Here is a 21,947-nt window from a genome sequence, read left to right as displayed (position 1 = left end):
TATGCACTTTTTTCGAAAAAAATATGCCTGTTGTTTACGTGCGTGTAGCGTCTAAGCTAATTAGGACAAACAGACACTTGTTTGACCCAACGAAGAGTACGACAGGTTTCCTGAGGCTGTAATAATAACGGCTTGTGAGAAAATCTAAAAAGAAAAAAAAACATGTGTGCTTGCTCATTAAAGAGCAAGCACACATTTGACAACGTCAGACATGGCTTGCTCATTAAAGAGCAATTGACAATGTCAGACATGGCAACGATAGAGGGACTACGTGGATCGACACTCTCACTAAACCCAATGGCTGACAGCTTCGAGCCATTGAGATCCATGCCACAAATGCACCTTCCAATCCCAATTCGCCATGCGAACAATAAGAGTATCATTGGGTTTTGCACCCCCTCTCACTTCAATACCACCGGGCTTTGGTTCTTTACCTAACATTTCCACAAATCCTACCAACCCCTGAAAGTCCAGACCTTGGACATACTGACTAGTCTAAGAAAGGGGGTTGCCCAAGGACTCAGTGAGTCCTTACCCACAAGAGCACTCACATACGGCCTGAGTGACTCATACAAAACTACGACCGTACAGATCTCCAAAATTATGGGCAAATACGATGAAATAGCTGATCCTGTTCAATTCATTCAAATGTTTGAAAAGAGATGCGAAGCTTTTAGAAATCCCAACTGTCACTCCAAGGTACATGCGTTGAACCTATGCTTAGTGGAAAAGGCTAGTTGATGGTTCATCACATTGATGCCGGTGATCAAGACCAACTTTAGAACCTTGAAAACAGTCTTTATCCATGGCTTTTCAAGACAAGGTGATCGGTGGAGTGTAGCAAAAGAACTCTATTAAATTGATCATAAACCAAACGAAACAATTAGAGACTTTATCATTCAGATAAAGCTCTTGGACTCACGATGTGAGTCATAGGAAAAATTAAATGATTCTCAATTGAAGAGATGTTTCATGATTGGCTTAAATAATAATAGCTTACACGACTTGATCATTATATCCAATCCACAAACATTTAATCAATGTTATAAAGAAGCAATACGTTTAGATGATAACATGATGGAAGGTGATCATGTTACGAGATGTTCCTCATCTAAACCAAGTGAAGCAATGACTAAGAACGATCGATCTCGAAATTGTCATTTCTTGAATTCTATGCAGCCTTGCTTAAAAGCTTTCAATCAACATCTCTAAGAGAGGATGAAATCCTTCAAAGCCAAACATCTCTAAGAGAGGATGAAATCCTTCAAAGCCAAACATCCTTAATGCCTCTACGAGCAAAATGCCTTGTGTTTAGTGCAATCACTACGACCATCCCAATCCCCATTGTGCATACAAAGCACTTGTTTTTCTATACTGCATATATTGTAAATTCTTTGTTCATGATACTACAAAGTGTCCCAATTCATCTACAAATAACTTAAAACCTCCATCTTCTGTGTAGCAAATAGAAACAGTCCAAAGGATAGAAACTGCTCAAGAAGCAATTAATTGAACACTTCAGTGTTTCTATTGTCGTGGATCTCACAAAGTGGCAGACTGCACAGTTTGGAATACTTCCATGCCCATAGTCACTGACACTTTGCAACCCATGTGTGAACGATATGGCATTGATCGCATGTTCCAAGATTTTCCTAGACAAGTTGCTTCAATGCAACTTGTCTCACAAAATACAACTCTTAACATCTTAAGTGTACAAAACGGGCAATTGTCCATGGTACCCTTGAATGTGCTTACGCGATTGCAAGACAAGGTATGAGAAATGGTAAAAAAGAACGTAAAAGACAATACTTCAAAATGGGTAGAAGAACATGCCTTAAAGAAGAAACAACAAGAGAAAACAAAACCTTCTAATCCCAAGAAAAACAAGGGGCAACAAACTATCCAAACCAAAGTTAAAATAAAGGACATGGATAAAGAATCTATGGAGGACATAACCCCAAAAGAGCCAAAAGCTACACATGATGCAGAAGCATCCACCTCAAGGGCTACCACACAAACCACAAAACCCGTATGTGCAACATAGGATACAAACACCCAAAAGAAAAATTTATCTCATTACATGGGAAAACATAATGAAAACCTGACGATCCAAAGATGAAACAAGTTCTAGTACGTCACCACTTAGTGAGGATGAAACAAGTTTTGATTTGACACTCACTACAATGCATAGACCAATCGAGAAACTAGAACCCACCCAACCACCCCAAATTGAAAATCATGATCATATGACATGCGAAATGCAAAAAGCAAGCTCAGAAGAGCATGCTTAGCATGGTTGAGTGTCTTACATGATAACCAGTTGTGATTGAACCTAATAATGCCAATCCTAAAAAAAGCAACCAAAATGCAAAACCCAGAGGAGTACTGCTTCCCCTTTCAAGAGGAAGACATACTCTCTACATAGAGAAGAGACATTAGAGACAGATTACCCAAATTATGCGGTTGAGAAAGCACGTTATGTGAAGATTTTTGAAAACCCCAAACTCAACTTGTACATGTGTACATGAGTGATAATTGTATTGTGGTAAAGTCATGGGAGCACCCATTGACTCAGCGTGGGCGTCATGGATGAGTGGTTGTATGCGACAATCAAACTTTAGGCTTTGATGGAAGTGTATGTGCAAGGAAAATGATGAGATCTTGGAAGCACAGGCTTGTCCAGAGCGTGGTCTCTACTGGTAATGGTGTCAGTCATTCGGTTGCTCCGTATGTGTGCGTGTCCCAAAAAAAATAAAATGGGCAGTTGTAGGTTGTATTCGAAAGTGTGCAAGACATGTGGGCAATTAATTATTGGGGATGCCAATTTAGTGTGTGCATGAGATGGTTCTGGAAGGGGAAACATATGGAAGGTGATGGATGTGTACGTGGCAGGAGAGAGGTGGTGCAGGAGAGGGGAAATTCGATGAAAAGAGAAGATGCCGAATTGGGCCTTGGGTGGCGGATTCTTCTAGAACAACGGGGTCATCTGCAGGAGAGGAGTTGCTCCAGGGAATGAGCGTGAGCGACTGTGGGCTGGAACGAAGGGCGCCTGTCTCTCCAGAGGGGGGAAATACTGTGAGCTGGGAATATAGAGGGAAGAGCCGTCTCGTAAAGAGGTGGCGGCGACTACAGCGAAGTGAATGAGAGAGAGGGAGTCGTCAAGGGAAAGCGCAGTGAAGCCGTAAAGAGGAAGAGGATGCCGACTGCTGTAAGCAAAGAGAGAAGGCTTCCACTGCAGCAAAAAGCAAAGAGAAGACGTTGGCATTGACTGCAGCAATGAAGCAGTGAAGGAGAGAGAGTGTTGACAGTAGAGAAGGCTAGTGGTGGTGTCGCGAGTGCAGCGAAAGAGAGAGAAAGCACATCGACTCCAGGAAGAAGGGTGGTGGTGTCCACTACAGAGAAGAAGAGAGTATGTGGACTGCAGGCAAATAGCAAACAGCAGAGGAAAGAGGTGGCGGTGATTAAAGACGTGAAACAGGAAGGTCCACTATGGGCTGGCGACTCGTTGGGAAACCGCCTTTGGTAGCAATAGGGAGTTTTGGAGGTGTTGTTGTGTTTGACGCAGCTGCTGACAGAGATGCAGCAGATGTTCATAGCAGAGGAACATCTTGGAAGTAATGTGGGAAAAGGGCAAATAGAGTGCTGATGTTGATGATAGCCCGCCAGGTGGTGATGTGCAGCCAACAGGTGATACAGAGGGCTACACACATGGATAGAGTGTAGATGATGCGAGCTGAGGCATGGGCTTCTTCTCATGGTAGGGTCGAATGCAAGATGGTGACAAGTAGGTGATGCTTGATGGTGCCGACCACCACAGAGATGCAGCAGAGAGCAAGTTTCTTGTTGAAGGAGAAGCCAGGAAGAGAAGTGGCCTATTTTATTGTGATTCGGAGCTGGAGTGGGCTGATTGTGAATGGGTGCTAGATGAAGATGGTTCTGAGGATATAATGGATATCCAACTTTGTAGAGACGAAGACTTGTTCTGAAATAAAGCTTTGTTTATGCTCTTGGGTCTGGTGTTCTGGGTGTGTTTGTGTCAGTGTGTGGAAGTGTGACACTCTATAAAGGCATATACAGCTATACCGCTTCCATGTCATCACTTTTTGGTGCCTCCATAGAGGAAGAAATTTCCTTCGATTTGTGAAAGAAGATAGGGGTTTGTGTGAAGATAGGGGTTTGTGTGAAGAAAGATTGGGGATATGGCTCAAGATTTTCCAGAGTATTGGGGATTGCCACACATAGGAGAGTGCAATCAGGTTTCTGGAAAAGATGGAATTTACAGCTTTGATGAAAGATAGGGCAACCCCGGAGATCCTCTCTCAGATTTTGACTTATTGCTTACAGGGTGATGCAAAAGCATGGCTACAGATGTTTGTGACTACACACAGGAATACTCATCAACAGGATCCTGAGTACCTGTAGCTAGAGCTGCATTTTTGGCACAGTTTGTCCATGCGAGGAGTCCGAATGAAGTATGGAAGGAGTTGTGCAAAATTCAGCAAGAGGATGGTTAGGATGTGGATCAGTATCTGATAGAGTTTGGTAGACTGTGGAGTCTATGGTGTGAGGCTTTGATTCCTGAAGTACCCCCGCAGATGATTAAGGGAGACCTGTTTGTGGCTGGGGTCTGGAGCCAACCCTCCATCTGAAGGTGGAGCTGAAGAATCTGGATAGCTTTGAGGAGGCTGTCAGAGTTGCTCGAGAGAAGGAGTGGAAGGTGGAGCTGAAGAATCTGGATAGCTTTGAGGAGGCTGTCAGAGTTGCTCGAGAGAAGGAGTGGAAGGTGAAGCGTTTGAGGCAGTTGGGAATACAAGAAAAACCGAAGAAGTTTGTGAAGATGCCAGAGACTGAGAGTATGCATCCTGAAAGAGAAGCTGCTGTTGTTCCTAAACAGGAGGATTCATTGAAGAAAGAGGTTCATGAAGTAGTGGAGCTCATGAAGTCTTTAAGTCTGAATTGGATAGAGTCTGCAGGAAGAGGAAGAGGCATAGGTGTTATGGGAAGGAAGACTGATGCATCACCTGGTTCTGAAGGAAGTTCAACAGATATTGGAAGAGGGAGAGAGTATTCAAGTGATGTGCAATGCCGAAATTGTGGTGAGTGGGGTCATATCAGTCTCCGCAATGTGAGAAACCAGCCAACGCTAATGGTGGTATGTATAAACTGTCTATGGGAATGAATGATAGGGTGATTGACTCTAGTATGCAGATGAAGGATGAAATTCAGCCCAATGTTCATGAAGTCCATAAGGTCACATTTGTAGAGCAAGATATGGGACAGATTAACCTGTTGGAAATGGAGAAGGGTGAGGTTTTTGGAATCAGCCCTGAAGAGTTTTCAGAAGATGAGGAGGAGGAGGATGGAATTATTGATGATGTTGTGGATTGTGAGAGTGATGCTAATGCTGAGGAACCTGATGTGTTTGAGTATGGATATGACTTGGATGATCTCTTTGATTTAGAAATGAGTAATGACTTGCATGTGCCTATACTTCAGCCAGTAAGGGTAGAATGTGATGGTCAAAATGTTACTAATGAAGATACTATGGATGTACATATTGATGATCCGGGTGATGAGTTGGATATTGCAGCTTGTGAGAATTTGGATGATGAGCTGAACTGTATTCTTGATAATGCATTGGATGATCTGTTGGAATTGGCTTCCATGGAGAAGATAACAAATACTTGCATACCAGTTGTGCAAGAAGGGAGTGATGGTGTGACTGATGATGAGTTAGGTACTATTTTGGATCATCAACTTCCATCTCATGGTCATCCAATTTGCAACCCACATCATTGGTTTCCAACTCTTCCTTTAGACAATCTGCCAAACTAAGACTATAGCCAAACCACTCATCCATATGTTGAGCATCAACATGAGGTGTATCCACCATAAACCCATCTCCCTTCAGCCCATCAACACCAAACATAGCAACTTCATGCACTGTAGACTCATCATTGCCACTTCCCTGTAGTTTCTCTAGCTTCAAGACCATTGGTGATCCTTCAAGATTCTCCACATCTTGCATAGGCATCTCTACCAAGTCTAAGCTTCCTAAATTGCCAGGCAAAGCATCTTGGTTCCCTTGACCAACAACAATAGCCTCACATGCATTCTCACTCTACTGACAACAACTAACTCATTCCCTTGGGCATGACAAGGAACACACACCTTATGATCAGCAACCGCACATGCAAAATCTATCACGTCATCATCCAAAATAGTACCTAACTCATCACACCATCACTCCCTTCCTGCACAATTGGTATGCAAGTATTTGTTATCTTCTCCAAGGAAGCCAATTCCAACAGATCATCCAATGCATTATCAAGAATACAGTTCAGCTTATCATCCAAATTCTCACAAGCTGCAATATCCAACTCATCACCCGGATCATCAATATGTACATCCATAGTATCTTCATTAGTAACATTTTGACCATCACATTCTACCCTTACTGGCTGAAGTACAAGCACATGCAAGTCATTACTCATTTCTGAATCAAAGAGATCATCCAAGTCATATCCATACTGAAACACATCAGGTTCCTCAGCATTAGCATCACTCTCACAATCCACAGCATCATCAATAATTCCATCCTCCTCCTCCTCATCTTCTGAAAACTCTTCAGGGCTGATTCCAAAAACCTCACCCTTCTCCATTTCCAACAGGTTAATCTGTCCCATATCCTGCTCTACAAATGTGACTTTATGGACTTCATGAACATTGGGCTGAATTGCATCCTTCATCTGCATACTAGAGTCAATCACCCTATCATTCATTCCCATAGACAGTTTATACATACCACCATTAGCTTTGGCTTGTTTCTCACATTGCGGACTGATATGACTCCACTCACCACAATTCTGGCATTGCACATCACTCGAATACTCTCTCCCTCTTCCAATATCTGTTGAACTTCCTTCAGAACCAGATGATGCATCAGTCTTCCTTCCCATAACACCTATGCCTCTTCCTCTTCCTGCAGACTCTATCCAATTCAGACTTAAAAACTTCATGAGCTCCACTGCTTCATGAACCTCTTTCTTCAATGAATCCTCTTGTTTAGGAACAACAGAAGCTTCTCTTTCAGGATGCATACTCTCAGTCTCTGGCATCTTTACAAACTTCTTCGGCTTTTCCTGTATTCCCAACTGCCTCAAACGCTTCACCTTCCACTCCTTCTCTCGAGCAACTCTGACAGCCTCCTCAAAGTTATCCAGATTCTTTAGTGTTACCATATTATAGTAGTGATGTGTGTGAACACACTTAGGACCGCCGGGGCACTTTTTCCCTCACTAGGAGGTTTTTTCCCCCGTGCATTGTATATACGCCCATTATCTTCTAGGGTCTGTTATCTTTCATTTTTGGCACTCATAATACACTACTGTGTTGTGCTCAAGCTTCCTCATCTTCTTGAAGTTGTGTGTGCATTCCTGCAACCCTAATTCCAACAATTGGTATCAGAGCAGGCTTCCTCCTCCCGGGCAGCATCACCGGCACCTGCCGCTTCATCTCCTCCGATTGCAACGAGGTTTCACGAGCGTCTGCAGGTTAGTATATGCCGTGGGAGAGCGCGTAGGGCTTGTTTGTTTCAGAATTTTGATCTGAAGTCATTTCGCCCTCCGTTTTTGCATTCCAAGTACTGCGCAGGCAAAATCGTCCTACTGTGCAGATTTTCTGTCAAGTTTAAAATCTGCAGGACAGGTGCCCATTCGTCTGTTTTGGGCTGTGCTACATAGCACAGGTCGATTTTATACAGGTTTACCTCTTACAGACAGCATTTACATCTAGTAGTACAGTCATTGGCCATGGCTGACAACAATGATGTATTCCGCATGTTGGCTGCTGAGGATAAGTTGGATGGCACCAACTATCCATTGTGGGCATATATGATGCGACATGTATTGGTAGCAAAGGGGTTATGGAACATTGTGCAGGGTATTGATGCACGTCCTATTGTGGCTGGGAATGCTGCAAACACATCAGAAACAGGTACTGTTGATGATGGTGCAGGCACAAGTGCTGTAGCAGCTGTTCGAGAACCACCACTTTCAGCAGAGCAGATTCGTTGGGATGGTAGAGATGCGCAGGCTCATGCCTTGATTGCACTGTCTGTCAAACGTACCATTATCCCACATATTCGCTCCTGCAGGACTTCTAAGGATGCTTGGGATGTACTTGCCACATTGTATCAGGCAAGAAATGAGGCTCGTGTTGCTTACCTCCGAAAACAATTGGAGAGTGAGCATATGAACGAAGGTGATTCTATGGATAGCTTTTTGACAAAGATCAAGGATTTCAAAGAGCAGCTCATTTCTGCAGATAAAATCCTGTCAGACAGTTCACTTGTGCAGACTGTTTTAAATAGTCTACCAGATTCTTATCAGGGTTTTGCTTCCACTCTTCGCTTGATGATGAAAGGCAATCCCAATGCCTTATCATTTGAGGAGTTAGTTTCTGTTTTGCTGCAAGAAGACCAGTCAAGGCAAAACAGGAATATTATGCGTGTCGCAGATCAAGCTTTCGTTGCTAGTCAGAGAAGCGGGAAAGGTAAAGCTGGCTTTTCTTCTAGTAAGCAGAAATCTGCAAATGCTGCGCAACCAAAGAAGGAAGACAAAGATGAGAAGAAGGGTGACAAACAGAAGACATTTTGCAAGTACTGTAAGGGAAATGATCATGTCATCAAAGCGTGTCCTAAGCTGGCTGCGAAAGAGGCTAAGAAGAAAGAGGCTGGTATGGCTGTTGCAGATGCCTCTCCTTCTAACAATGAATCTGCTAATGTTGTGCTAGATACAGAATGGGCATTCAATGCGCAGTGCAGTTATGACCCATCTTTGCATGACACATGTATGTCTGCAGTAGATTCAGATGTATGGTACTTTGACAGTGGTGCCACTAAGCATATCACCTCGCAGCGCAGTTTATTCACTTTCCTTGAGTCTGCTCCCACAGGGAATACTGTCACTTGTGCCAATAACTCCTCTTATCCCGTTGAAGGAGTTGGACAGATTGTGCTGAATGTTGCAAATGGCAACACCTTTACACTTTTTGATGCATTGTATGTGCCAAGGATCAAAAAGAATCTGCTGTCAGTCTCCGCATTTGCCAAAACAGGTTTGGTTGTAAAATTTGTGGATGACAGATGTACTGTTCATGATCTCTCTTGTGGTGACATCATTGTAGCATCTGGTTCACTATGTCGAGGGCTGTATAAGCTCAATATGGATGGCAAATGTGTAGAGGATTCAGCATGTGCTATTATGGATACGCAGGCTATTTCAAATGCAAAACTGTGGCATGCACGTTTTGGTCATCTGAATTTTGCAAGTTTGCTGCGCCTGCAGAAATCTGAAATGGTGTCTTCTTTGCCTAAGCTTGAGGCACCTGTCAAGCATGTTTGTGAGGGCTGCATATTGGGTAAAATGCAGCGTGCTTCCTTTCCCAAAGATGGATCAGTGAGAGCTGAACGCAGATTGCAGCTTGTTCACAGTGATGTTTGTGGTCCCATGCAAACTCCATCATTTGGAAACTACCTTTACTTCGTGACTTTCATTGATGATTTTACCAGGCATGCATGGGTATATCCTTTGAAGGCAAAGTCCGAAGTGTTTTTGTGCTTCAAACAGTTTTTGGTTATGGCTGAAAATGTGTCAGAAAGTAAGATGGGCACCCTCCGTTCAGATCGAGGGGGGGAGTATATGTCTTCAGAATTTAATGCATTTCTGGCTGAGCGTGGGATAAAACACCAATGTACAGTGCCGTATACACCACAGCAAAATGGTGTGGCTGAGAGAAAAAACAGGTCTCTCATGGAAATGGCAAGATGTATGGTTAAGAGTCAAAGTCTACCACATAGTTTTTGGCTTGAGGCTGTCATGTGTGCCACTTATGTACTAAACAGGTGTCCCACCAAAGCATTACAGGTTGTCACTCCATATGAGGCTTGGCATAGCCGCAAGCCATCTGTTGGCCATTTACGTGTTTTTGGTTGCCTGGCATATGCATTAGTGCCTGTGCAACATCGCAGAAAATTGGATGACAAAGCTGTCAAATGTATTTTTGTTGGATATAGTGCTGAGAGCAAAGGCTATCGTTTGTATCATCCACAGACAAAGCGCATTTTGGTTAGCCGTGATGTTGTATTTGTGGAAGATGCAGTTCAGCCCTTGGTTTCATGTACTAAGGAGACAGATATCAGCTCACGTGATGTCTATGATACATTGTTGCCTCTTTTCAGTGGTGCACAGTCAAGTGCAATACCTCATGAGGCAGTTTTTCAGCCTATGCAGGTTTTAAATGATGGCACAGATCAGCCTATATCTGATGCAGATGTGCATGATGCACTTGAGGATGAGAGACAAGAGATTGAGGGCTCTAGGAATATGCCTAGATGGCTGGTGCAGACTTTGCGTGACAGCAAGTTGGATGCCCCTTTGTCTAGTCGCACTCGTTCTGGCTCTCATGGTGCCTCTTATGCGTCAGATTGTTATGCATTGGCTGTTTCTAGTATGTGCGATGAAAGTGAGCCTGTTTCATTTGATGAGGCACAAAGTTCAGAAAATTGGATGGCTGCTATGCAAGCAGAATACGATGCTATTATGAAGAATGGTACATGGTCTTTATGTGACTTGCCCCCTGGCAAGAAGGCCATTGGCACTAAGTGGGTATACAAATTGAAGCGTAAGCCTGATGGCACAGTGGATCGCCATAAGGCTAGGCTTGTTGCAAAAGGTTATGCTCAAGAGAAGGGCATTGATTTTGATGAGACTTTTGCTCCCACATGTCGTATGACCACTGTTCGTAGCATCTGTGCATTAGCAGCTCATAATGGTTGGAATGTACATCAGCTGGACATAAAGACTGCGTTCTTAAATGGAGATTTGCATGAGGAGGTGTATGTATCGCAGCCTCGTGGTTTTGTTCAAAGAGGGCAGGAAAACAAAGTGTGCAGGTTAAAAAAGGCTTTATATGGTTTAAAGCAAGCTCCACGAGCTTGGTATGAAAAAATACATGCATATTTGACTGCACATGGGTTTCAAAATAGTCCAACAGAAAGCACTTTGTATGTTAAACGTGTGGATGGTGTACATCTAATCATTGCTCTCTATGTCGATGACATGCTGCTCACAGGACCAAATGAGAGTCATATTGCTGATTTTAAGGCTGATTTGAATGCCTCTTTTGAGATGTCAGATTTGGGGCATTTGCATCATTATTTGGGGATACAATTTAAGCAGTGTGATGGAGGTATTGCTTTGTGTCAGACAAAGTATATTGAAACATTGTTGCGGAGATTTGGCCTTGAAGACTGCAAGCCTATTGCTACTCCAATGGAGACAGGTTTGAAGTTGAGTCTTCATGATGCTGGAGATCACTTTGATGTCACACTCTATCAAACAGCTATTGGTTGCCTCATTTATGTATGCATTACGAGGCCAGACATTCAGTTTGCAGTCTCACAGGTGAGCAGATTTATGCATAGCCCAGGCATTAAGCATTGGCAAGCAGTGAAGCGTATCTTTCGCTATTTGAGTGGTACTCGGCATCTTGGGTTGTTTTATCCCAAGGGGGGATCATTGCCGCCAGATTTACATGTTTTTTCAGATTCTGACTGGGCTGGTTGTTATGACACACGCGTGTCCACGAGTGGTTTTTGCTTCATGCTTGGAAGCTCATGCATATCATGGTTGAGCAAGAAGCAGCCTACTGTGGCCACTTCTAGTTGTGAAGCTGAGTACAGGGCAGCTTTCACAGCTACGGTTGAGTGTGTGTGGCTCAGACGCCTTATGGCTGATTTGGGTGTTGGGCAGCCATCTGCCACCACCATCTTCACTGACAGTCAGAGCACATTGGCAGTTGCGCGGAACCCAGTGTTCCATGCTCGTACGAAGCACATTGAGGTGCACTACCATTATGTCAGGGAGAGACTCTCTGCAGGAGAGATCAGTTTGGCTTATGTGCCAACACAGGATAACCTTGCAGACCTTTTCACAAAGGCTCTGCCTCGTGAGAAGTTCGAAGCCTTTCGCAAAGCTTTGGGCTTACTCCCTTTTGTGGATTCGTCCACATAGCTAGACACTTCCCTATACATGAGTGCTAGCTCTTGTTCACCGCATCACTCCAGGGGGGATTTGTTACCATATTATAGTAGTGATGTGTGTGAACACACTTAGGACCGCCGGGGCACTTTTTCCCTCACTAGGAGGTTTTTTCCCCCGTGCATTGTATATACGCCCATTATCTTCTAGGGTCTGTTATCTTTCATTTTTGGCACTCATAATACACTACTGTGTTGTGCTCAAGCTTCCTCATCTTCTTGAAGTTGTGTGTGCATTCCTGCAACCCTAATTCCAACATTTAGCTCCACCATAGACGGAGGGTTGGCTCCAGACCAGCCACAAACAGGTCTCCCTTAATCATCTACGGGGGTACTTCAGGAATCAAAGCCTCACACCATAGACTCCAGAGTCTACCAAACTCTATCAGATACTGATCCACATCCTGACCATCCTTCTGCTGAATTTTGCACAACTCCTTCCATACTTCATTCGGACTCCTTGCATGGACAAACTGTGCCAAAAATGCAGCTCTAGCTACACGGTACTCAGGATCCTGTTGATGAGCATTCCTGTGTGTAGTCACAAATATCTGTAGCCATGCTTTTGCATCACCCTGTAATAAGCAATAAGTCAAAATCTGAGAGAGGATCTCCGGGGTTGCCCTGTCTTTCATCAAAGCTATAAATTCCATCTTTTCCAGAAACCTGATTACACTCTCCTGTGGCAATCCCCAATACTCTGGAAAATCTTGAGCCATATCCCCAATCTTTCTTCACACAAACCCCTGTCTTCTTTCACAAACCGAAGGAAATTTCTTCCTCTATGGAGGCACCAAAAAGTGATGACATGGTGATGCTCAACATATGGATGAGTGGTTTGGCTATAGTCTTAGTTTGGCAGATCGTCCAGAGGAAGAGTTGGAAACCAATGATGTGGGTTGCAAATTGGATGACCATGAGATGGAAGTTGATGATCAGATGTTTGTTAATTCAGTATATGATTATGAGTGGGATTCAGATGTGTTAGAGAGGAGTAGAGGTGAGGAATGGTTGTTTCCATCACAAGACTATGTGAGCTAGTATGGAGGAGGAAATGCAATAGTATATATTGATGATGCCATATATAAAGAACCTAGGGGGTTGCTAAAAATGGAAGATCATGACACAGTGCATCAATGGTTATTTGACAGAGGAAAATGCTTGAAGGATTGAAAGGTATATGCACCGAGGTTTCTGTTTGATCCAGGAGGATAAGTAGTCTCTGTTTGTACAGTTGCTAGACATGAACGGCTCAGCAGAAACAGGAGGTTGCTAAATATTTGTGAAGATTTTTGAAAACCTCAAACTCAACTTGTACATGTGTACATGAGTGATGTTTGTATTGTGGTAAAGTCATGGGAGCACCCATTGACTCAGCATGGGCATCATGGATGAGTGGTTGTATGCGACAATCAAACTTTAGGCTTTGATGGAAGTGTATGTGCAAGGAAAATGATGAGATCTTGGAAGCACAGGCTTGTTCGGAGCGTGGTCTCTGCTGATAATGGTGTCAGTCATTCGGTTGCTCCGTATGTGTGTGTGTCCCAAAAAAAATAAAATGGGCACTTGTAGGTTGTATTCAAAGGTGTGCAAGTACATGTGGGCAATTAATTGTTGGGGATGCCAATTTAGTGTGTGCATGAGATGGTTCTGGAAGGGGAAGAATATGGAAGGTGATGGATGTGTACGTGGCAGAAGAGAGGTGGCATAGGGGAAATTCGATGAAAAGAGAAGATGCCAAATTGGGCCTTGGGTGGCGGATTCTTCCAGAACAACGGGGTCATCTGCAGGAGAGGAGTCGCTCCAAGGAATGAGCCTTACAAAATTAAAGCCTCTCAAAACCTCATTTGGAGGAATGCTCTTCTCTCATGGTAAGAGCCAAAAAGAGGACAAAAGTGAATGTGAATATGAAACAAAAACGGGATCTAAAGCTAAAACACAAACTGAAACATCCATGGTTCCTCTTGAAGATTCTATCATGGTATGGTTAGATTTCCCTATAGGCAATGATGTTAAGTGCAAATGCGCATTGATTAGCCCTCGAGCTAGTTCTCATAACATCATGACAATAGACACTTGGATGTCATTGGGAAACCTAAACTCATCCCTACAGACAATGGTCTTGCAAGAGGAGCCAATGGACAAAACATTGAAGTTCTCGGTTACTTTAGCTATGCTACTCAAACAATCAGTGGAGATGTGGAATTTAGATTCCATGTCGTTCTTGGTGGAACTTGGATATGTGACTTGTTGTAGTCAATTGATGAATCCATGCAAATAGTCACCTTGAACACTCTTGCAGGCATTGTACAATTGCTATACGGGAGGAAGAGACCTTGGAGGAGCTGGAACTTCCAACATATCTTACTGAAAAGATCCCATAGGATTCTGGGATTGGATTGGAACTTTCTAATAAAATCACCCACAGCTCAAGCACATCTTTATGCAACATGAGAACACAATCTCATGACCCTTGAGCTATGGGATTTGTTAGGTCAACCAAACCCTCACGGCTCATCCTGAAAGAATTCCCTTTACACAAGACTTGAACATGCCATGTTTGGGGTACTTTGAATATAAAATGTATATTGAAAATAACCCCCTTACTTGCAAGTTTTTTGTGGTTGAGTATGTGTTGGAAGTAGATTTAATCTTGGGGCGTAAATGGACTATTGCTTACCCAAGCACCATTGTGCATTTCCAATGATAGCGTCATCATAACAGTCAATGGCACAAAGTTGACAATACCATACTGCAAGGAAGAGGATCCAACCCTAATGGATTTCTATGATTCTGAATGCAAAAAATTTACAAGCCTCTTCCATGAAAGCTCCTCTACACAATGACCTACCATCTATGTCAATGATGACTGACTCCGATAAAGCATCTACTCCTTCAACCCTATCCTCACCAATGAAGTTCGATGCCAAAACCTCGCAATCAATAGCTGTTCTTGAAGAAGTCCCCCCTGCGTAACCATCTATCTCTAAAATGGAACTTAAACAAAAAGCCCCGGAGCCTATGCCCCTTCATCGACAAACCTCACCAAATAAGATAACTACATGCTCGAAAGCCTCATCATCGACAGCCACTCCACAAGATACTCTAGCCTTATCATCGTCAAAAATATCCATGAGTCTCAAACCTGTAGCCTCAGCACCAAACTAATGTGAAGGAGGACTCACAACCTTCCACTTCAACTAAAAAGAAAAATCCACCAAGATAAAAAAAATCAAGGTATCTTAATGGTATCAAAATGTGGGTGGAGAAGTAGCTACTTGTTGCTCAAGGCTGCTACGAAGGTGCCAACCAAATTTGGGTGCCTCGACAGTCAAAGCCTCTTCCTCAATGCAGCACTCAGAGGTCAAGGAAAGAGAAAAGTACTCCATAACACCATCCACAAAATCCTATGTAAATTCCTCAGTGAACTCTAACATCTCAGTAAGTGTGGGTACCCAAAAGATTACTGCTAGCACAAGGGTACTACCAAAGTAATACCAACACTTGGATTTCCAAGCGCATCACAAAGTCCCCAAAGCTTGCACAAAGAAGGAAGCCTTAACACCAAAAGCATCGACCACCAATTTATAATATTCATCAAAGATGGGTGCCTGTGCACGTGCTTTAACAACAAAGATATTATGAAGGTAATACCATCATATGGTTGTCAAAATTGAACAACGTGAAGAAAGCCTCACCACCGACTTCAACCCCAATAGCTTCACCCAAAGTTTGACAAGAATGGAGGCCCAAGCAACACCAAGCAAGTCACTCAACCACTCTTGTGCATTCAGCACCTACACAAAAACTTGTGTGTTCAAGCAACCCCAATGGTAACCAACTAGTAGTCTTACCTATTGCCTTGACAACGTTTGAGCCAAAAAATCAAGAATCAATTCCCACGTCTGACTTATCATCGCATCAAAGACAAAATCACAATGCTCTTTTCACCCCTCTAGATATGAAGTGTAAGTGTAGAAGCTATGAGGAAGACATAAGAACCTATCCTCTCAAAAAGGAGAGTAGCCACAAGAACCTATTGCTCGCAAGGTGGTAACAAAAAAAAAACACACAACAACAAGGGAGTCACACATATGGCCTACCTAAAAGTGGTAGAATAACACAAACAACTCCCAAGGATCTTAAATAGCAATTCCATTTTTGTTAAGCTTATAGCTTACTATTCTTTTGGCTAAGTTAATGTTGCAGTTGCTCCATGAGTACATATCCATACTCATGCACTGGAGGGCATTTGCACCAAAGCTTCATCTCATCAATAACTTTTCAAGTACATCTTTGGATGGGGGGACCATGGTGGTCAAAGTCCTGGTCAATGGTACAACAACTCATCGCCTTGAACTTTCGTTTAAATTACAAACCTCTCCAAACGACGCTACCATCTTCACAAATCAATGATCTCCAATCCTTAGTGAAGATATCTATATTAGCCTTGCAAGTCAACATAATTCTTTCAATCCTCTCCAACAAGTGGCTACATCAACACACAACGTAGTGTTCAATAAGAGTCTATATGACTTACTTCGTGTACTTCATGTATATCTACTTCATAAGAGCACTTAAGTATACATAAAAACATAAAAAGCACATGGGAAGAAGCATGCAAGAACAAGTGCTACTCAAAGGGACATCATCAAAGGCCAATTTCTTTAAATGATGAATGTCGCTTCAATGAATCAAATGAGGAACTGAGAAACACTATCTCGTTTTGATGATTATGTCTACGTTCCTCCGGATCCTTCCCTCTCTTCTCTCTTATTATTAACATCTCTTAGCATCCCCACTAACACAAATTGCATGTAACCTTGCTTATGATTGCCAAAGAAAAATACTCACACAAATATAAAAATGTAATCATTTGTAAAATCCCACCCCGTTAGGAATTCCCAATAAACCACTAACCTTTTCATTCACTAACTAGCTTTTTTAATTCCTTCTGGAGGAACAAAGACCATTGAAGGTCATTTAACATCAAAGCCATCTACAAGCTTGTCAATTCTCCCCACACAAAAGTCTTCAACGTGATCACTGAGGATGCGATCGCCATCAACAAGGGGAGAATGTTAACCCATTCCTAGGGTTAACAAGAGCTGCTGTCATTATCTTACATCAAGGAGTCAAGGTAGATACACCAAAAGGTCATACATTCAAGATATGAAGCAATGGTGTCCAAAGCTACAACTTGGACGGGCACCCGTAATGGTCTGATGCAATACTTAAAGTTGGTTCCTGCTTCAAGAGCGTGTGGTAGCATGTAGGATGAAGTCCCAAGTGATGTACTTCATGGATATATTATGATAGTAGTCATTGTAATAGCATTAAGCCTCTTACGAGCCTAAAGTGCCTAGCCAACCATAGTTTAAGTGAGTGTGAACACTTATGGCCATGTATATAAGTGAATTTCTCTCATAATACAATATACTCTCTCATTGTGCAATTAAGTCTTACTCTTTCTAATCCTCTTTCTAATCTCTCCCCCTAATGCATGCTAGTGAGTGTGTGTGAGTGAAGTGAGGTGAGAGGAGGGACGAGTACCTGTAGTGCAATGCAACGGTGTGACAACACTCATGGGAGACATGGTAGAATTGCTTCTCAAGGAGTTGTAGAGCTTGGAGACCTTAAGGGTTACAAGCTCGGCCATTGGAAAGATCCTCACGAGACGACAGTTGTTGCAGTTCACCAAGTAATCTCTTGTTCAAGGGGGATTAGGGTGAGCCATAACAGTGAGACTCGATGGTTGGAGATGCAAACGATGTTAGAATGGAGCACTTGAGGGTCCCAAACGTAGACCTTGGAGAGTAGAATAATGCTATGTAAACCACTTGAAATCAGCTCCAACCCTTTTGGACTAAATTAGGGTTTTATGCTACAACAACAAAAATTATCAAAATTATCTCCACTTGCTATCCACTCCTTCCCCTTACATTGGCAATGCCTTGGAACCATTCAAAAGCATTCACCACACCAATTTGTATCCTTGAGCATCTAGGATTAACCCCAAGTGTCATGTGCTTTTTGCAAAAAAATTGGTAGCGTCTCCTTTGTTTTTGCAATGAAATCTCAATGTAGACTCACATGAATTTTGATTTTTCCTTTGTTTTTTCAACAAAATCTCAATGTAGACTCGAATAAATTTTGATTGCATTGCTACTATACCCACTCTATACCTAAACTCTGCCATATCAAAATACACCAATTTTCAACACTTGGAGGTCTATGAACCACGTTGAAGCTTGCCGATCTCCTGATCAAGCTCTTTCTACCCTTTCTCACCATGTACCTAATCCTCTTCCTTACTGATTTACCATGGCACTCACGGCAAGGAAGATTCAAGAAAACCCTCCTTTTGGCCTCTCCGCCTATATGCCAAGGTACCCTCTCAACATACTAGATTCTACAAGCCCTCGGGGGGCTCACTATATGTAAACCCTCTGTATCACGTGAGTTCAAGGCCTACTTTAAAAACCCCTTATTTGTGAATTTTTCATGAATAAAACACACCCTTTTTGTATTCAATCTGGGAATACCCCCTTTAAATGGTACCCTTTTGTATGTAAAAAATCATTAAAAGAAGGATTTTAAACTATTGAACCCATGTGCTACGCTTATATATTTATGAGTGACCCCCTGAGTACAAGCCTTTTTAAATTGAAATTTTATAATTATGAGCTTTGAGAGTTCACTTACAAAATAGGCATGCCAACACAATCCATATCAATACAATATTTTAATGCCAATGAAATGAGGCTTGCAAGGTGAACTCCAAAAGGGTTGACTTCCAATGTACAACTTCAATCACTTTCCCTTCACAATGTTCAATACATGTGCCTCTTCACAAAAACATATGACATGTCTTATGTCATTTGAAGCAAACATGATGAATGTCATTAATCTTCATTCATATGAATCCATAGCATGCTTCATACATGTGATATGACATATCATAGCATAGTAATGGCTATGAATGGCATCTAAAAATTCCCAATGACATGGCAATGCATGTATAGATCTCAATGACATAGGTTGAACCATAGAAACCCTCAATTGCACAACAATGCTGAAAATGGATCAAAATCCCCAAAGCTTGCAAAAAGAGAATGGCTATAATTAAAAATGTACACAATTCTTGGTTTGATGGCTTATTAGTGAAATTAACCCTTGATTAATAAATGAAAAGGCTTAATCCTTCATGAGAATCCCTAAACTCCCATTCTTGATGCAAGAAAGGCAATTCATGCCCAAGATTGAGGATATTAGTCTATGAAGAAATTATTCAAGAGAAATATGGTGATTAAGAGCTCCATCATGTATGATTCTTGCTTAAGCCCCTTCAAGAAAAAACCCTAATGAAAATGATGCAGCTTGATTTCTCCCTTTTGAGTAAGGACTAATGCTGATCTCCACACTTAAGTATTGTATGCCTTGAATCATGGAAATAAGACATAGAAAGGCAAAGTATGTCAAATGGAGTAGCCAGGGTTTGCAAAAACGGCTGAAATACAAGAGGTGCACATGCGAACAAGTCATGGAGAGAGAAAATACCGTAATCGCCAATCCCATGAAAGAGAGTGCAGCATATGATATCAAGAGCATACAATACAAAAATCATGGATTATGGTGGCTTGGGTTAGCAAGAAGGTACCATATGCAGTCAGCGTTGTTTGTGAAGTAAGTAGCCGTGGAGGGAAAATGCAATCAATGGCATCATTTCCAACCGTTGATGGGTCTAAAGCATTGCCCGTCACCTCCATCAATGCTTTCCGAGCTTGAATGGTGTTGTTCCTTTCTACAAATCAACCCTAAATTCAATAATGCGAAGAGAGAAGATGGGGAAGAAAATGTACAGGTCCACACCACACAAACCCTGGCCATTGCACACTCACTTTGGCCAAAACTTGTTCGCCTATCAAAAATTGGTTCAAACGGCTCAAATTTGGGAACAAATCATGTCTTAATGCCATGGCCAACCTTCAAGATCACTGTGAGGTGAAAACAAGAAAAAAAGACCATGCCTCTATAGCCCTTCACCTCCCAACTTTGGAAACACTAACACCAATGGGGGCACCACCAGCCACTGGAACACTTCTCACTGTTCACCACACCACCCACTCCAGAAAGACAGCACAAAATAGGGGCACCATAGACCAAGATAAACACCCAGCAATTAAATTCCCAATTAACACATCATACAAGCTTCTCCTGACACAGAAGCCTTACTCACACAACCATACAAACACTCAGGCCTAGATTTACTGCCAAGGGAATTCGACCACGGCCTCACAACCTCTGGAATTACAACCTTGCGTCTGACGACCAAGCCTCTTCGACCACGTGACCCATCAACACTTCTCTGCACTGCGCTCTCTCTCCTGACGATAATCATACACAAAATGATCACCAGTAGCGTCCGTGGCTGTGCCAACCACACCAGAAAGAACCCGGCCACTCTCTCTCTTCAAAGGGTGCCCCACCAGCAACCCTCAACTCTCTCTGCAGCCCATCACTTCGGTGTGTGTCGCCACCAGCAGCAGCAACTACTCCGACACCTCTCTCTCTCTCTCTCTGTCTGTGCTGATCCTCTGCCAGCCTCATAACCTCACTTCCTCTGCCACCACAGGCAGCTTCTCTGCAGTGCTACCGGCCCCACTAGCCAAGCAGCAACACCTCTGTCTCCTAACCTCTGTCTCTTGTCTCCTAACCTCTGTCTCTGAATAGCTTCCACGTCAAGCTTGTCTCACATCCAGCCCCTGCTCTTCGCTTGTCCACACCTCTGTCTCCTAGGCAACCTCCTCACAGTCGCCAGCCTTCTACCATACTCGCAGCCACAGCCACGCCTGTTGTTAGCCACTCTTGGCTACAACGCTTCACCAAAGTCGCACAGCTTCACGGCGGCTCCCCTCTGCCTTCTGCTCTGTGCTTTCTTTGAAGAAGCCTCCCCTTCTACAAGGTGGCTACCCACCCAAAAGGCGGTCTCTTCTCTCTTCAGCAAAACCTTCAGCTGCAGCCAACCCATCTAGGCGGGCTCTTCGCTCAGTCACCTGCGGCTGCGCCTAGCCACACAAAAACAAAAGGCCCCGTCCGATCTTGCGCTCCCTGCTCTCTCCCACAAGGCGGCTGCGCCAACCACTCTCGCCTATTTTTTGTCAATCCTCCCTCTCCTGAGGCGGCCACACACATAGAGTCCACCAGCCCTCTCTATTTGGTATCGCCAGCCACCCATAGCTGTCGTGGGCGACCACCAAAACCAAAAGAACCTCTCTCTGTCGCCTGCTGCCCACAGCCCTCTACTGATTGCAAACAGCTCAACGGCGGCTCCCCTCTATAGCGCTAGCCCCTCTCTCTCCTAAGAGAAGCATCCATTTAACAAGGCGGCAACCTTCACACTTTTTTCTCTTTGCCAACCTTCTAGCATCTCCCTCGTTGTGCTGGCGAAGGCGTTGGCTGCAGCACAAGCCTCCATGTAGACCCTTCATTGCTGGTCACTTTGATTGATATTTATTATTTTATTTTCCTCTAAAGCCTTAATAATGGTCACAATACTAAAAAGGCCCCTTGCTTCCTCATGCTTCAGGTGAACAATAGCTTGTAATCAGCAGCATCATAACTTACCAAAACCCGACCATTGCCCATGCTCTGCCAACCTCATCACATACTTGCTAAAAATGGAGCGCCATCTCAGCATCCAGAATCAGCCCATATTGACCAACCATCATCACATTCGGGGTTCCCGTAACACTTTCACATGCAGGCATCACCAAGAGCTCGTAAAAAAACATAAAACCACCCACTCTGTACATTTGCCAGGGCATTCAGGGCAAAGTTTATTCGC

At 43.2% G+C, this 21,947-nt stretch overlaps 1 protein-coding gene across 1 annotated transcript; it reads left to right on the top strand.

Annotated features, from left to right (window-relative positions):
- The first annotated feature begins 7,443 nt into the window (after window positions 1-7,443).
- LOC147606478 (uncharacterized) lies at window positions 7,444-21,135 on the top strand. Its single transcript, XM_086792216.1, has 3 exons — window positions 7,444-7,553; window positions 7,644-8,262; window positions 20,834-21,135. The coding sequence occupies exons 2-3, from the start codon at window positions 7,812-7,814 to the stop codon at window positions 21,133-21,135; spliced, it is 753 nt and encodes a 250-aa protein (XP_086648342.1). The 5' UTR covers window positions 7,444-7,553; window positions 7,644-7,811.
- Window positions 21,136-21,947: the final 812 nt, after the last annotated feature.

This window comes from Cibotium barometz, chromosome 57 (genome assembly GCF_041138505.1).
Source record: "Cibotium barometz isolate CiBa-2024 chromosome 57, ASM4113850v1, whole genome shotgun sequence".
NCBI lineage: Eukaryota > Viridiplantae > Streptophyta > Polypodiopsida > Cyatheales > Cibotiaceae > Cibotium > Cibotium barometz.
Note: the sequence above shows the minus strand (reverse complement) of the source record. Positions and strands in the feature narration are given on the sequence as shown.

What these genes read in the sequence shown, in the direction of transcription:
- LOC147606478 (XM_086792216.1), top strand. Translation starts at nt 7,812, where the DNA reads ATGGCTGACAACAATGATGTATTCCGCATGTTGGCTGCTGAGGATAAG. An exon ending in GAGTGAGCATATGAACGAAG is followed by an intron (nt 8,263 to 20,833) that starts GTGATTCTATGG and finishes GTCTCTGAATAG; the next exon opens with CTTCCACGTCAAGCTTGTCT.